This window comes from Penicillium antarcticum (assembly GCF_028974205.1).
Source record: "Penicillium antarcticum strain IBT 31339 chromosome Unknown utg000008l_segment0_segment0, whole genome shotgun sequence".
Taxonomy (NCBI): domain Eukaryota; kingdom Fungi; phylum Ascomycota; class Eurotiomycetes; order Eurotiales; family Aspergillaceae; genus Penicillium; species Penicillium antarcticum.
The window spans coordinates 813,200-830,013 of record NW_026695306.1 but is presented as its reverse complement, the minus strand read 5'-3'; the positions used below and the strand labels follow the sequence as shown (position 1 = coordinate 830,013).

Here is a 16,814-nt window from a genome sequence, read left to right as displayed (position 1 = left end):
CCCCTTAATTTATCAGAGCTGCGAGCAGAGGATCAACTGGTTAATAGCACTTGCGACGTACAGAAGTTCTGCTGAGCAGTTCGGACAGCCAAGTGAATGCGGCCCCCACGCGCTTCCCCAGTTTTAATTACCTGCCATTCCGATTGGATAGCCCTTATGTCTCGGTTCCACGCTATTGACTTTTAGTTTCCTTGTTTAGGAAAGCGCTTGGTGTTAGTATTCCAATCAGAACGACACTTATTTCATCTTTGTGTTCGGTAACTGAACCCCGGCTCCTTGGCATACATTTCCTCCATAAAAACTAGCGGACTCCCTAGATTTCATATCTTCACCCCTTTTGGCTGTATCCTTGTCTCATCCTTTAGCACAAAAATGTTATCTCTCAAATCTCTCCTTCTTCCAGCAATTCTCTCTCTCGCGGCCACCCCCTCATTCGCCGCTACCACGACGACGAGTGATTGCCCGCAAAACTGGTACTCAAATACATATAAAGGAACGCGCTGCTGCTATGGCTACATGAGAATTGTTGACGCGGATGCTTTCTGCTGTGTCGTTGATTCGACGCCCAAAACGGAAACCACATCTACTGCCACAAAAACTGCAACGTCACTTGAGGAGGAATGGGCTGGAGCGGACTATTGCTTCAAGTTGGTTCCTTTCACGGCTAGTGACTATTCGGATCAAGTCTCTTCGGCATCGGCGGCGGCTGTTGCTACCAACACAAGACCTTCGACCAATGAGGCGACCTCTACTAGCACAAGCACAAGCACCGACACAGGCTCTGGATTGAGCGCAACCTCTGGCTCAAGCTCCAGTACCGCATCGACCTCTGTGACTCCAACTACGAATGCGGCTATGCCGGTCGCTACGGCTAAGGGAGTCGTGCTTGGTGGTGCCGGAGTTGCTGCCGCTCTTTTTGTTCTGTGATCTGGCATTGGTTTTGTACATCATTTGACCCGTATGCATGAAAGCGTGCTATATTGTGCATCTTTGTGTTGGTTGTCCTTGATCATCATACAATTTCTCCAGTTGAACATAGACTGAGTGACTGCAAATGCCCACGAAGCGCAAACATTGGCCATCTCCGAAGCCCTTAGCAAGTGAAACAGGGAGAGCCGCAAGCTTGCATGAGCTTTCCTATGCGCCAGCCTCAAATTGACTTTGTTTTCTCCCTCTCATTGAGCAAGTTTCAGACAAAATTGTAACAGTATCGTATGCACTGTAGAGTGAGATATACGTCATTTTCCATCGTCTTTCTTTTGACTTTGAATTATTTCACCGTGTAGAACGTGCAAAGTACTTGAACACAAGCTAGTATTATAACATCGATAGCAGTTCCCCCATTCATTCAGATAGGAAACTTTTCTCTCATGAGGTAAATATCATCGACGACCTTGAATCCACCTCCATAGCTACTGGACACTGTACTTACCCGCAACATCCAATGATATAGTGAAATCACCCTCGATCTAGTGTGAATAGCTAATTTTAGCACCTGATCCGATTTGGGTTGCCAAGCACGCGGAATGAAATGGCGTCCACCCGGGGACGGTGTCCGGTTGACGAACCGTGGATCGAGCTAAACAAGCAAAGTCTATTCTTTAGCATAGAAAGCCGTTGAAATGGCTAAATAACCGCAAATAGGATTTTTAGAGTGTTGATTATTGCTCTTGAGACTAGACCGATGTATGACAACTACTTCTTAATCGCTTGCGATGTACTTGTCAAAGTGTCCTGGACCAAATTGGATTGCAAAAAGTCTAAATCAGCACGACACATGCAAAGCGTAGATGCCTTTTTCTTTGAGCGAATTGCCCGCCCATGGCTAAAAATACGAAATGGTAGTGATTTATCCCATGGAATTACATTATGTTAAAAAGTGAGAGGTTTTAGTTGCCAAGCGAGACAGAGGCTCAAGAACGAGCCAATTTAAACCAGAACAACATCTTCCAGGTCAGATTTAGCCATAATGAGTCCCTGTAGATTGATTTAGATCTGCAGCACTATTGTGCAATTTTAGCCTTCACTTCCCTGACCCCGATGCATGACCTCGTGACGCTCCAAGGGTTTAGTTGTGATCACAATCATCGATCGCTTATGTTCACCCGAAGCGAGCATGGACATGTATGCATGAACTGTCTCCATCCCATGTCTTGAAAGCAATACGAAGTGAGCTCGGGGGAATTGTGACATGGAGCTATGTGCCTAGAGCGAAACATTTTCGACCTGGTATGGTTAATTCTTCTCTTATTCTTCCTCAATTTGGACAGCACATGCCGTTGAACAGATAAGCCAGTTAGATCGAGACCCTTACCGATGTGACTAATCCGGGGAATAACAAAGCAGGATCTAAATGAAACGAAAACGCCGTATACCAACTGTAGCTCATTACTGGTCTTGAAGTCATCACTGGTCACACCCGAAGCGTGGCGTCACGTAAGCTGTTGTAGGACCCTGCATGAGGGTCCAGACATACCCCAGATTCCGACACTTGCTTTGTAAATCTTGTTTTCCTGCCCCTTGCGCCCTTACGTCAGGAGTTTTCGACCGATATGTTCCAATGCGGGTCTCTCATCCCAAAAAAATAACACCAACTATCGAATTCATCACGCACAGAATCAGTTATCAGAAGCAAATTATACATTTCTTACACCCTCCACCAAGTCGTGTTGATTTCAAGTGGTGAATGGCTATGTTTCATACTCTCCTTCACATATAATAAGCCTTGGGCAGCTTCAGCTCCGCTACCGTGTTCCAAAGACAACAAGAACCTCTCATAACCAAGGTAGGTCGCAATACGAGTCCAGCCCTGTCAACAAAGTTTCGGCTCCCTGAGACAAAATAAACATGGAATGAAGAGGCTCGTCAACATTGATCCACGACCCTACTAGCTCTCACCCTAAAAGGATCTTGCCTGAACTCAAAATCTCGTGGCAAACTCATTGAACCCATCAACTTGCATTGATGTGAACCAAGAGCCAAAAGAAACATAGTGTAGTCATCGATCAAGTGAGCTTCTCTATTCTTCTTCCGAGTACCCAATGATTATCCTGTATACCTTCCGGGGTTGTGTGTTGATCACTATGTGCATTTTATGGGTTTGCAGGTGATGGTACTCTCCGAGGCGCTGGATCACTTTAAAAGTCAAAGATGTAATAATAGATCCCCTTAAAGTATAGACATGCTCGGCCTCAATGGTTGTCAATACGAGGTGATCGACTTCTTGGGCGTGACAAGGATTTCCTCGGAGTGGGTTCGTTCCGTGGTGGGCTTGGCATCGATCGCGGTCTTGGCATCGCCCACAAGGTCAAGGTATCTCAACGTTCTTACGGAACCACTGTTGCTCATGATCTTGCCCTAGATCTTTCTAAATGTATTGAAAAATACCCATTTTGGCTCAAGTACTCTTTTTAGATGCCTGCATCTCAGCTGGAACCAGCACGATAATCTCGTAATTTCGGATGGCGGCCGCCAGAAGGTCTTTTGAGACCATGATGTGAGATGGATCTCATTGATTCATCGAGGTCCATGCTCCACATAGCAGCCACGAGATAGACTTCGAGGAAGCATTGTTCAAAGCGATCTGATCCCTCGCTCTCGGTCACGGATACTGGTCTGTGAGTGGTAGGAAAAAGAAGGCGTGTGTCTGTGAATAGGTTCGCATAACCGATTGGATCGCTTTACATCATGATTGCCAGAAAATGACTGTCAAGTCCATGAGAGTATAGAGATCATTTACAAATTTAGAGTCACGCCACTCAAGGTCTAGAATGAACTCATCCTTAAACAGTAATTCGTCGCTCGCATCGTATAGGGGCTTTTGTCTCTTGAGATACGAAGAACAAACTGCTCAATTGATCATGGAGTCCGAATATAAAAAGCCCTTGTTTCCTCAGCCAATTTCGATCTCAGAATATTCCTCATCATCAATCATCGAGAATCTTTCAGGACTGCACTATATTGTATCTTTCAAGGTTCCTTTACACTCAACTTGGCTGAGTCTGAGCCTGGCTGTTAGCCGGTCTTCTACCTACGATGAAGATCCAAGGCATTGTTACAGGCGTTTTTCTCCTGCTGCTGTCAGGAACTGACGTCTTCGCCGCACCGGCCGATCCAAGTGCTCTTCAAGGTGTGTTTTCAGCAGCAGAGCGTACCATATTTTTACTAACCAACACAGCTCGAAACAACCATTGTGACCGAAAGGACTGGCAGTGTAAGAACTGGGACTGGAACAAGTGTGTGTGCAACAATAAACACTGCCAGAAAGATGTGAAATGCAGGGATTGGAACTGGGACAAGTGTATCTGCAACGACAAGCATTGTGATCGCAAAGATTGGCAGTGCAAAAATTGGGATTGGGGCAAATGTATCTGCAACGACAAGCAGGTGTGCCACAAAGATCCTAAGTGCAGAGATTGGGACTGGAAGAAATGCGTCTGTAAAGACAAGCACTGCCAGAAAGACCCGAAATGCAAGGATTGGGACTGGAAAAAATGCGCCTGTAACGACAAGCATTGTGACCGAAAGGACTGGAACTGCAAGGACTGGGACTGGAACAAATGCGTCTGTAAAGACAAGCACTGCCAGAAAGACCCGAAATGCAAGGATTGGGACTGGAACAAGTGCCTCTGTAACGACAAGCAGGTGTGCCACAAAGATTTCAAGTGCAGAGATTGGGACTGGAAAAAATGCGCCTGTAACGACAAGCATTGTGACCGAAAGGACTGGAACTGCAAAGACTGGGATTGGAACAAATGCATTTGTAACGATAAACCCTGCGTCAAAGACCCTAAGTGCAAGGATTGGGACTGGAACAAGTGCGTGTGCAAGGATCAACCGCAATGCCCGAAGGACCCCAATTGTAAGGATTGGGACGCCCAGAAGTGCATGTGCAAAGATCAGCATTGCCCTAAGGATCCTAAGTGCAAGGACTGGGATTATGAAAAGTGCATGTGCAAAGATCAACCGCAATGCCCGAAGGATCCTAAGTGCAAGGACTGGGATTTTGAAAAGTGCATGTGCAAAGATCAATCGCAATGCCCGAAGGATCCTAAGTGCAAGGACTGGGATTTTGAAAAGTGCATGTGCAAAGATCAACCGCAATGCCCGAAGGATCCTAAGTGCAAGGACTGGGATTTTGAAAAGTGCATGTGCAAAGATCAACCGCAATGCCCGAAGGATCCTAAGTGCAAGGACTGGGATTTTGAAAAGTGCATGTGCAAAGATCAATCGCAATGCCCGAAGGATCCTAAGTGCAAGGACTGGGATTTTGAAAAATGCATCTGCAAAGATCAACCGCAGTGCCCAAAGGATCCCAATTGTAAGGATTGGGATGCTCAGAAGTGCATGTGCAGAGACAAGAAATGAAATATCCTTTGATGGTGGCAATCCAACATTGTCGAACCGGTCGAAGCATTCAACATGATCGACCTCTTACTAGGAAGAGTCGGAGTATTGAACCGAGATAGCTTGGGGAGTGTTTTTCGTTTGAGTATTTGAATATTCCTAGTCCAATTTTTATGACTATCAAGTTCTCGTTTCTTCGTATCAATTAATGTTGAGCATCTTTGTCGTACTTTCCTTAGTCGTATCGTCAACATAAAAATGCATTGGGATACATTGAACGCCTCTCTCCTGAGTAGTTAACGCGATTTAAGCATTACACATGGCTACCGAGAGCAATTCTTTTACTTTCCCGATTGGCAAATGTTTTGCCAACCGCGGCAATGGTGGTGCCGCCGAGCATGTCGAAGATTGCGACCTCAACATCTAGCTCTTTGAAGATCCATTCGAAGCTCTTCTGAGATCAGAAAATCAATTCTATAGCTATGCAGTGATCTCTCTCTATGTATATCCTCTTTTGGAAGCCCGGGGTCTTTGATAGCTTGGTGATGAGTAAGTCAGTGACAGTTGAACCCGCTACCTCATTTGAATCCGCGCATGAAAGACTCTTGCCGACTTGACTACTAGAGAGCTGGTTATTTGAGCCTCCCTCGGCACTTTCTGCGTGGTCAAGGATCTGACGGAAAGTAGGTTTCTCGAGCCAATATATAGCGTCTGGGTTGCGCTTGTACACATCCTTAGAATTCGTCACGGTAATGATTGTTTGACAGCCTTTTCCATTCCATCGGAGCGCGCATAGATCCAAATAAAGAGACAGAAGTGCGTGAATCTCCACCTCCATGACGGGAACGAACGGCATATTACAAGTGTAGCGGTCTTTCAAGGGCGAAAATTGCGCAACTAGCTCGGTGCAAAGAAAAACAACCTAAGTTCAAGGAAGTAGGATTCTCCCCGTGCGATACCTAGTGATAAACTAGTACGTCTATAAAACAATTTGCTATAGCATAGTTTGCTTGGCCTCTGCCTCTATTGCCTATAATACTTGAGATAGAGGAGAGCATAATAAAGAACTAAAGGTTAGAGGGTAGGAGCCGATATAGTTTTAGGTTCTCGCAATGTTAGGGGCTGTTGGTTGAACCTATTGCGAATAAGTCTTCTGCTAGAATATTGTATCCTAGTATCGTTTATTGAGCTAATTGAAATACTAAGGTAGGTGATATAGTACTTACCCGGAGAACATGTGTGGCTTAGATAAACCCCTTGATTAGGGGCATAGTAAACGACATATCTCCTAGGACAGCCTCTAGTATTGAGCGATTGTGGTGTCACAAGTAGGAGCCTAAGATTTGACGTAATAGCTAGCCAGCTCACGTATAAAAACCATCCTTTAGCGACTATAAGCCCCCGACCGAGACAGCAGAAGCAAATACCGAGCTCTACAAGAGACGACCCAGCAAACAATACTTTTTCCAATTCCTGCTAGACCTCCAGAAATAATATAAGTGGTATTGGGATCGAAAGTATGAGGTGCTCGAAACAAGGTAAGGATCTATCACCGGCTAGCAAGAGACCGAAGTATTCGGAGAAAGGAGAGAAGCATACATCAATGAAATCGTAGTAGCGTATCTCAAAAAACGACTTTTCCAGAGCTTTTTCCTCCTTGCAATATCCTGAACCCTTTCTCCAATTCGTCGATTCCGTAGAAACGCAGAGGATCAGGTACCTGAAGAGTTTACCCAGGCATAAGTGGTGTCACGGCACGGAGAGCCTTCCCAATGAGATGAGTTTGCCCCTAGACGACCATAGCCAGGTCAAATGCACTGTGTCCGATGCTTTGATAAAGACTCATTGTCTATATTTTTTGCTGTTAGTAGAGGAATGTGGAAGAATTAACGGGTTACCGACTTATCCACCAGGTTTCATTCAAGCCGTTCACCAAGGCAGTGCGAGCGGATTCTGGATTGATCGTGTCAATATCATCGGCTTCGTTGTTGGATCCCTTCTGTGGGCCCCTCTAAGTGAGAGCTAGCTCAGTATCTCCGGAGGGACCAGCTAACGAGCTTCGGTAAGTTTGTTCCTGACGGCACGTGCGTGTAATGCACGTCTCCATTGCAACTTGGGCTAATCCCGAGTGTTGTGCTTGGTAAAGACTAGGTGAACATGCTAAGTAAGTATACACTTGAGTTACTGTACCAGAAGTGCGTCAATGAAGATCGATCTTCCAGATAATCTTTTTAAGGTTGTCCGGGTCAGGTAGCTCTCAGTCAAATAATCCCGTCTAAAGTCCTCTCGCTGGGGCCCTGATAGACCTTTGCTTTTCAACAATCTGATTCTTCTCTACTATCCTATTCTACTATCAATGTCAGACTTTTTTTCTTTTCAGAGTTATGGGAACGAGATCAGCATTCAGGTCTGATTTGAGCATTTTGCCCTACTATGAACTGGCCACGCAAAGAGAGAAGGCCCTGTTTTCCCGCAACTTTTAACGCTGTAAATATCTCGAAGACATGAGCTTCAATCTTTCAGTTGAGGAGATCAAGTAAGGATATGCTTGTAAGCTTAGTCAATTTCCCAATGCGGGCCATTTATTGCCGGGATCTGAAATCTGCAAACAATGAATCTCATAAAAAACAATTCACATCTGTAAACGGCCGCTGAAGGAAAAAAAAGTGGTTTCACCATGCTCTGACACTAAATGGGGACTTCAAAGACCTTACCCTCTTCTATTCTTTCTCGAACTCATCTTGAAACACGCTAGTCCATGTTTGATCCAGCAAGATTTAGGACTTCGAAATGTATTGTGAGATATATATGCTGTTATGTAACCTACCGAGAATACGATCACAGTATGATAAATATTCTCCAGCACAATGGGTGGACCAATAGAGTATGGCTTGGTCTTTGCAATTGAACCTCAATATTATAAGCAATAACTAAAAAGACAGTATTAGCGATGCATCGCCTTGCAACGAGTACTTGCGGGACATAGCCGCATATTCACGACGACTTTTTCTACAAACATCTGGCTGCAATTTTCCAAATTGTATCATTACTATATCTACCAAGAGATTCTCACCCAAAATTTCCCCAGCATTTTAAGCAGTCGAGTCGTGATACGTACCCAACTTGAACAAATTCTTCGCATTCTCTCTTCCAACTTTAGCGTAGTTGTCCGCTCCACCAAGAGCCTTCGACAGATTCTCCTTGTCATTGTCATACCAAGATGCACCATCCTGAATCTTCTCGTAGGGTGAATCAACCGAAAAAAGGATCCTATCGGCGCCCACATAGTCACAGACAAACTTGACCGTCTCAGTTGAAAAGTGGCCACTAGTCGTAAGGTAGATGTTGTTCTTGAAGTAGTAAACAAGATCTTGCTTGCACATGACATCGCCTCGTGACTCAGCCAGTGGTCTTTCAACATCTCTTAGCCAATGGTTCGTGCGCCAGAAGTCCTGGGGCATACGCTCGCCCAAGTGGCCCACAATGAGTTTCAGCTTAGGGTGACGATCGAAAACTCCGTTGGTTATCAACCCCAGAACATGCAGCGAGACGTCGATAGCAAATGACTCTGGGGGTCCAACCAAATATCTTCTTTGCTCATAGAACTGTTTGAAATGGTTCCCCATCGGTGCCGCCGGGTGGAGGTAGAAAGGTACATCCAACTCCACACATTTTTTCCAAAAGACGTCATATTCAGGCTGATCATAGAAAAGATACGTTTCTCCATCTGCTCCCGCATGCTGCCAGTTGTTCACAAGAGCTCCGTGAAATCCATACTGTTTCACGCAACGTTCGAGCTCTTGCGCCGCCTGGGCAGGATCGTGCATTGAAAGCGCAGCAAACGCGCCCATCCGGTCAGGGTACGCCTTGATTTCTTTGGCGATCCAGTCATTTGCATCACGGGCATGCTTTTCCGCCTTAGCTTTGTCTGTAATGCCTTGGCAGCCCGGGACCGTCAATGAAGAAATCGTGTATCCAATGCCGTGCTGGTTGGATAAATCAAGACGCTCGCCGGTGGGCTGCTTGATCTGACTTAGATACCGCTCGAGGTCTTTAGGAGCAATATACAGAGCGGCTTGATCGCGACTTGAGTCGGCCAGAGCCGGAATTTCGTAGGCTTCTTCAAAAGATACTTTTCCGCGCATCTTGAAAAATTGCGATATTACTTTTAAAATAAGAGGTAACAGCTTTTGTCTGGAATAATAGAATTGTTCACAAAAAGCAGGACTTCGAGATATATAGACTGTTGAGACATTGCCTGACATAATGGTAATAATAAAGTCTATGACGACTGCAATATAGCAGGAAATACTAGTCCATTATGATTTAATCTTTGATCTGGCTCACGATCTCTGAGCTATATCTAGGAAGATCACTTGTGGATGACGGCGGCTAGGATTCTCAAGTCGGGACCCAAATTTTGCCTAGACAGTTGTAGCGAGAGCGAGAGCGAGATGATATCAAACTCAATCTGCACTCTACTGGCGCTACCTAACGTTCACCATTGATCAATCATCAATTTTCTTCTGACCATCAAGTGCGGTGACATCAGCAAATGTACTGTTCGTTGAGCGGCATTGCTTTCACCAGAAGACAATACGGGAAATCAAAACCACAGGTTTCAGCTCGGTTGCTTAGACAATCAAATTCCTTAAGATCACGTTCATTTACCAATGCATCAGTATTCCCAGGCCTTCAATCAAGAATGAGTCCGTCTGCTCGCTGAGCAGGAAGTTGAGCAGAAGTGCGCATGGATAAAATGATTTCTCCCAATGACCGAATCACCTGCAAGCTAATTTGCTTGGTTTGTTTGCAAGCGAATAGTTCTACAGACATAGCCCATGCAGCCCCGATACAATATCTGTTTGAATACCATTCATCATTACCGTACGTACTGAGGTACTGCCAATTATGTGGATCAGAGCATACCCTTTGTCCACGGGTTGCGCAGGGCTGTTTTAGGTTAGGTACTATGAGGCAAAGAGCAAAGTCAATAATGACCAAGTCGAAGCATGGCCTAGCAGAAGAAAAATCTTTAGGGTAAAGTATTCGGTAGGGCAGTATTCGTGATTCTCACTCTGATTCTCACCCCGTCTACAGAGCACTTACCCTTCTCGCTCCCGGTCGCGCGACGCTGGAGTGGTTCTCACCCTAAACTTCTTCTCGTGCACCTACCCGAATATTGACTGTATATAAGCTACACGCCGAATGTCTATGTTGGCTAACGATTTGGTCTAGCCTAGTACGGAAACAGCCATTCGCCGCTTTGTGGTCGCGCCGCTAAGGGTAAGAAGGTCGAGTGCGTAATTTAATTGGTGAGATCTAGCTAAGAATCACCCCGGGTCGCGGGATCGCCGCTCGTCTTAACTCTATCCGAGTTTATAAGGATATGTGGTTAGTGTAACGGATAACCTTCGTCATAACCTCATTTCAATACTGATCCGTCGACCAAACGTCGATGTTTGCAGACACTATGACTATCATTATACGTCAACAAGTAGTATGATCATAAGAACGTCAATACATTGTATCATCTTTGTGCACATTCATTATGTTCGTTCCGTTAATACTATAACTTTTATATTACCCTCTCATTACCGCTCATCTGCAGTATAAAAGACAAAGTTATTCAAAAAAGAATTTCTGCTTCTCAAGAAATCAATGTTGTATTTAAGTAATCCTTTCTCTTGCTATTATTTGACAATTTATTATCTTTACACTTCACCTGATTGACAGGACGTCTACCTGATAAAGCACAAGGATACCTTTTACTCTCCACCGAAATATCCGAACCGAGGTTTCGGCTGTGTACATTCTAGAAGACATTTTCTATGAATAACATTGTTCATTGAACCATTCATTACTAGATACCCTTCTTTAGGCACATAATTTCTGTATCTACCTGGCTTCGCCAAGGTGCTTCTTAAAGAAAGGTAGAACTTGGTCGAGCGCGGGCTTGACGGCCTCGGTCTTGTCGTAGAGCATGTAGTGTGAAATTCCAGGCAGAACGACAATATGCTTCTCCTTAGAGCCTGCCCGACCATGAATCTCCTGAGCGTCGCGGTAGGCGCCAAAGCTCCCGGGCTTGTCACCGACGACCACCATGAGGGGCTTTGTCATGAGCACCTCCGCGTGATTGAAGGCATCCCACCCGAGGGCGGCACTATTGAACGAAAACAGACCGCTGGTGCAGCCGTTAGGCTCCTGGCCGCGCCGAGTCTTGTAATATTCGGTTGCCTCGATGACGTCGATATCCGTAGTCGATTTCTTGGCCTCCTCGACGGTTGAAGGGAGTAGATTGAGGACGAGGCGTTCAGCACCCTGTGCCTCAAGGGTACGCTGTTCCGCCATCTTCTCGAGAGAAGCAGCGGGATCGAAGTTGCCGAAAGCTTCTCGGGAAAGGCGGCCAAAATTCACCGGCGTGATGCCAACGCAACACTTGAAGCGGTAATCTGTCATAGCTGCATTGATCGCGTAGCCGCCTCCACCACAGATACCGAGCACGCCAATCCGCTTAGCATCGACATAAGGCAGCGTCTGGATGTAGTCGGCCACAAAGCGAAAGTCGGAGACGCGAAATTCGGGGTTCTCAATGAAGCGGGGCTCGCCGCCTGAAGCACCTTGGAAAGACGCATCAAAGGCTACGACCACGAAGCCTGCGTCCGCCATTGACTTCCCATAGATATTACCCGATGTTTGCTCCTTGCAGGACCCGATAGGGTGAGCAGACACGACGGCCGGGTACTTTTTGTTCTCGTCAAAGTTAGGTGGGAAAAGAATGTTGGCGGCAGTCCCCCAAGCAATGTTTGGGATGTTGACAGCCTTGATTGTAGACATGGTAGTAGTTTGTGATAAGACAATGTTCACTATATCTTGTGGAATAATTGAAGATGAGATTTCCTACGCGTTTTATAGGTTCAGAGGTATGAGAGAAAAATGTACGTCCTGATGTAGTGAAGTCCGAAGGCTATCGGAAAACCGAAATGCTTTCGGGCAGAAAATAATGAGTACACGGTGCTGCAGAAAGGGTAAACTTAATCCCCCACTAAGACACTTCATTTGCAGCAGAACAAAAAATGATGACAAAGACATTGAGTATGATCCGGTACGAAAAGAATAAGATACTTCCATATGCATATTACGATGACGTCATGAGTTCGATAATCCCGTTTCGACCGAAATCTTTTCGGCCCCGAAGAGAATCGGCCGATCGTTCAAACGACCGCTGTTCAGTGATCTCATAGAAAACATAAGAACCAAACATTGTCCACCTTTTTGAATGATCAATTGTTCTTCGAGTACCACTTCAAAAGCCCCAACCTCATTCAGCTAAATTCACCTGCCCAATGTCCAAAGTCTCCATCAAAAAAGGCTCTTCCAGTCTCGCGGGCCTTCTCTTTAACCCTGTTAGAGAGTCTGGTAAAACAACGGGCCTTGTTATAGTTCACCCTGGCGGCGGTGTCAAAGAACAAACTGCAGGAACATACGCGAAGAGACTTTCCGAAGCCGGATTTACGACGCTCGTCTATGATGCAGCCTTCCAGGGTGCTAGTGGAGGAGAACCTCATTTTCTTGAAGATCCAAACGAACGTGTGAGCGATGTCTACGCCGCGATCGATTATCTTCAGAGCCTCGACTCCGTGGACTCGGAGAAGATCGGTGTCCTGGGCATCTGCGCTGGCGGCGGCTACGCCATAGCCGCCGCTAAGGGGGACCATCGACTGAAGGCTGCTGCAACAGTGAGCATGGTAAACATCGGGGACTCCGCGCGGCAAGGCTGGGATGGCGATGAGGACGTATCCAACAAAGTCGACTCTTTGCGTGCAGCGGCAGCCCAGATTACAGCCGAGGCGAAAGGTGCTGAGCGTGCTAGTGCGCCATATGTGCCTCCTCAACCTGACGACAAGACCCCTCGAGACATGAGGGAGGCTAGTGACTATTATCTTACGCCGCGGGCACAGCATCCCCGTGCTGAAAATAAGATGCTATATCTTAGCTTCCCCCGCGTGCTCACCTTCGACGCTTTCCATCTTGCGGATGTTTTCCTCAAGCAGCCTGTTCTGCTCATCGCTGGCTCAGACGCTGGATCTCTGTGGCATACTGAGAAGCTGGATAAGCTAATTGGCGGCGCGACTCAGAAGAACATCGTTCCTAATGGAGCTCATATGGACTTTTATGATAACGAAGCCTATGTGGGGCCTGCTGTGAAGGATGTTGCGGAGTTCATGAAGAAGCACTTGGTTTGAAAGTCTGAAAGCGTGAGGATAGGACGATTATACACGAGATAATTTCTGTGAAGTAGCAAAGGAAAATTACGAATTGCTGTTACATCCGGTTTCAAATGCATAGGGGCGGAGGAAATCAAGTATGTATAGCAACATAAATATGATCCTCAATTTGAATGTTGAAGCTCGTTTGCACCTTCCATTACCATTTAGTTTCACATATTCAACATGTTAGCTTCATCTGCGATTCGCTGTTATGAATCATTCTCCCAACCTGAATTTAGACATTATCCATTGTTTTTTTGCTACTTGCCGAGAACGATGGCTATAGAAGTGCTACAGAACGTAGGTACCGTAGATAGGTCTTGTCTTGAAGTGGATTATGCTAGACAGCCGAAGCGTAGTTAATGACCGGTGTGACGTACGCTTCGTAAAGTCGTCGTATTTATTCCGGATGGAGTTATCGTGGACCTCTAAACACGATGTTAATATGGGTGGCTCGTTTAAGGACTTAATGTACGTGTTCCTCCCACACCATTTTCTACCACAATTATCAAGGAATATGACGCCTGAGGTTGGATTGATTCAGTGGCAAAATTCTTCAGTCTGGTAACACTGGCTACTGTGTTTCTAACCTCGCGGGAAAATAAGTCCGACCGCCGATAGAAGAACAGGGCTACTCACCGCAAATTTGTCAGAGGTAGTAACTCGATCCGGACTTGTGTGAAGTATCGACTGACTGTCAGAACTTAATCCATTAATATTTTGTTGTCTCTCCCCGGGTACAATTGGATTGACGGTATGGTAAGCCTTGAATTACAGCACGGGAACCTGCAAGCACTCGCTATTTCTCTATCACAGACTTCTGAATGTCATTCTCTTCCCATACAATGATCGACCCAGAAGGGCCTTTGCTAAGGACATACAGATACGACTTCATAGATTACCATCATGATAGACCTAATCATCTACCATTGGTATGACCTTGGTGTCACATCTAGCATTATCATGATTAGGTACTATCGTGGTAATCGTCAAACTCTTCTTATGCCTCAAAAACTTCTGATAGCCAATTTCCTCGCCTTACTTGTCCATTACTTCGAAAAGTACCCATTCCCAGGGGGATTTCCCGCTATTATAAACATCGCTGTGCAGTCGAGCGATAGTCCTGACCAATATGCTCTCAAAGCCTACTCTGGAATGGGCCCTAATATCATCGCGACTTATAGTCTATATCTCCCTGCGATCTTCTACCCATATTTCGTCTAGCTCGGCCTTACAGCTGTGGTCTTAGGGTTTGTTCCAATAGGTCTCAGATACATCCGACAGACACAAGAAATTGGCATGCTGACAACCCGAGATCGGATACTTGGAGCCCTTGGGGCGGTAGCATCTGATTATGGTCTTCTCGTTAAGGCTTGCAGGGCTAGTTGAAAGCGTATAAGGACACAAGAAACAATTGGTTTTCGATTGAAGTACGGCCCGGGGTGTCACCGCCGTTTGCTTCCGACATTGGTTGTTGAATGGTGTGATGAAGAGAACATGGGGCTGATGGTGGTGGCGGGATGAAATCATTGGCACTGGAACATTGCTGTACCCAACAGATACAGACTTCCACGGTTTTCTTATACTTTCATCCGTTTTTTAAGCCATTGGTTCTCCTCAGCATACAGATTCTCGCGAAGCCTATCGGGTATATCATCATAGGTCTCGAGGACTCCTTCTTGCTCAACGTATAGGACGAGGGCTTTTACATAGTGTGTCTTAAAGCTATAGCGTCGTTTGCCCTCTGCACCTTGCCAACGTGATCGCTTCAACAAATACCGAATGTGTAGTCATTGATGATGAATGTCTCCAGACGCTGCTAGGTACATCGGCAAAGGCCCTGGCGCAGGAGATTAGGTACCGTGAAGACCTAATAGTGCGGTATGTCAAGGTCATTGAAGCATGGCCGCTTATTGACCAGTATGATACCTGTCCGGGATAGATGAAATGCTGGACCCGGGTGCTGTGGGACCTATTGGACACTGATGGGCGACCGTGCCGAAATGAGTATATCTTAGTAGAAAATCGATAAATTTTTGCCCTGAGTTCTATTGCGGATCATACTGCAATAGTTGAACAAATGAAACCCGGGATTCCATGCTTGTAAAAAACAAGCGATGCAGCATATACAGTTCTCTGAATTGAGAATCTCTAAGAAAAAACATAAACACATGAAACAAATCAGGTTTCGCTAGTGGAAAACCCCAACTACTATTCATTGGCGGAGTATAAAGGATCAAATACTTCTCCGTCATCAAAAGCAACCACAACACCGGGGTCCCACTGGACTTCTGCATGACCTACTTTGGGTCGATGGTTCTGACCCAGGACCTAACCCAGCCAGCCTACCAGCTCTTCCCCAGATGTGGAGTGAGATGCAAAGGAAGTGGCCAGTCAGACACGCAACATGTAGGGCTGAGCTAGAATGCGCTAGCCTATTCTGGTATGTGAGATGTTCGCCCAATCAACGCTGCATGTGATCTCCGCACCCTTATTAGCACGCTTCCGTTCCCTATACGGTTACATCACTACTTGGGCTGAACGATGGGGCTGAAATGCAAAATGGCCAAGTAAGGCTAATCCGAGATTTACGTATTATGACACGGAGTCTACAGCAAGGCACAGTCGCCGGACCGGAGAAGAGTAAGGTCTTATATCTGGAATATTAACAATCTCTGTATTCAACCTATGAATTTAAAACACTAGAGTAACTAGCTTTAGAAGCAAAGCAGGCTCTTGTCCAATATGAAATGAAATGACACTTCTCCTGCGGCCTGATTTCTTTCCTCCACTCCGTAGTCATTTACCCACTCTAGATCGGGCTCGGATTGTGGAGCTTGCATATCGCAGAGTCAGCTTGGTAACCTTGACATGATAAGCATTTACAGGTACAATTCTGTCATATGATCATGGCGTGGCTGTTTGCACTTTAGCCTATCGCCAATATTATTGTTTGTGCGGTGTATTCTGAAGGTTAGCCTATCCTGGATCTAGCTCCCATGATTCCACAACTGATAATGACCTTGAAACAAAAATAACAAACCTTGGCGTTCGTCATATTGGATCAGAACCGCAGGGGCTATGCATATGGGGCTATAGATGTGGGGCTCAAGACATAGGGTATACACATGACACTGTAAACAGGGGGCCATTTGTTGCGTAAATCTTGCCTTTACATTTTCTAAGATGGTAACTAAA

General features: G+C 45.8%; 5 protein-coding genes across 5 annotated transcripts; 3 read left to right on the top strand and 2 right to left on the bottom strand.

Moving 5' to 3' along the window:
• Positions 1-372: 372 nt before the first annotated feature.
• N7508_007843 (uncharacterized protein) lies at positions 373-927 on the top strand (the record flags this gene model as incomplete). Its single annotated transcript, XM_058465907.1, has 1 exon — positions 373-927. The coding sequence occupies one exon, from the start codon at positions 373-375 to the stop codon at positions 925-927; it is 555 nt and encodes a 184-aa protein (XP_058317235.1).
• A 3,108-nt stretch (positions 928-4,035) lies between these two features.
• N7508_007842 (uncharacterized protein) lies at positions 4,036-5,367 on the top strand (the record flags this gene model as incomplete). The annotated part of the gene is made up of 2 exons (XM_058465906.1): positions 4,036-4,129; positions 4,178-5,367. 2 exons carry the CDS (start codon positions 4,036-4,038, stop codon positions 5,365-5,367), a joined length of 1,284 nt encoding a protein of 427 aa, XP_058317234.1.
• A 3,071-nt stretch (positions 5,368-8,438) lies between these two features.
• On the bottom strand, positions 8,439-9,491 carry N7508_007841 (amidohydrolase family protein; the record flags this gene model as incomplete). The annotated part of the gene is made up of 1 exon (XM_058465905.1): positions 8,439-9,491. The coding sequence occupies one exon, from the start codon at positions 9,489-9,491 to the stop codon at positions 8,439-8,441; it is 1,053 nt and encodes a 350-aa protein (XP_058317233.1).
• A 1,753-nt stretch (positions 9,492-11,244) lies between these two features.
• On the bottom strand, positions 11,245-12,183 carry N7508_007840 (alpha/beta hydrolase; the record flags this gene model as incomplete). The annotated part of the gene is made up of 1 exon (XM_058465904.1): positions 11,245-12,183. The coding sequence occupies one exon, from the start codon at positions 12,181-12,183 to the stop codon at positions 11,245-11,247; it is 939 nt and encodes a 312-aa protein (XP_058317232.1).
• A 509-nt stretch (positions 12,184-12,692) lies between these two features.
• On the top strand, positions 12,693-13,592 carry N7508_007839 (alpha/beta hydrolase; the record flags this gene model as incomplete). Its single annotated transcript, XM_058465903.1, has 1 exon — positions 12,693-13,592. One exon carries the CDS (start codon positions 12,693-12,695, stop codon positions 13,590-13,592), a length of 900 nt encoding a protein of 299 aa, XP_058317231.1.
• Positions 13,593-16,814: the final 3,222 nt, after the last annotated feature.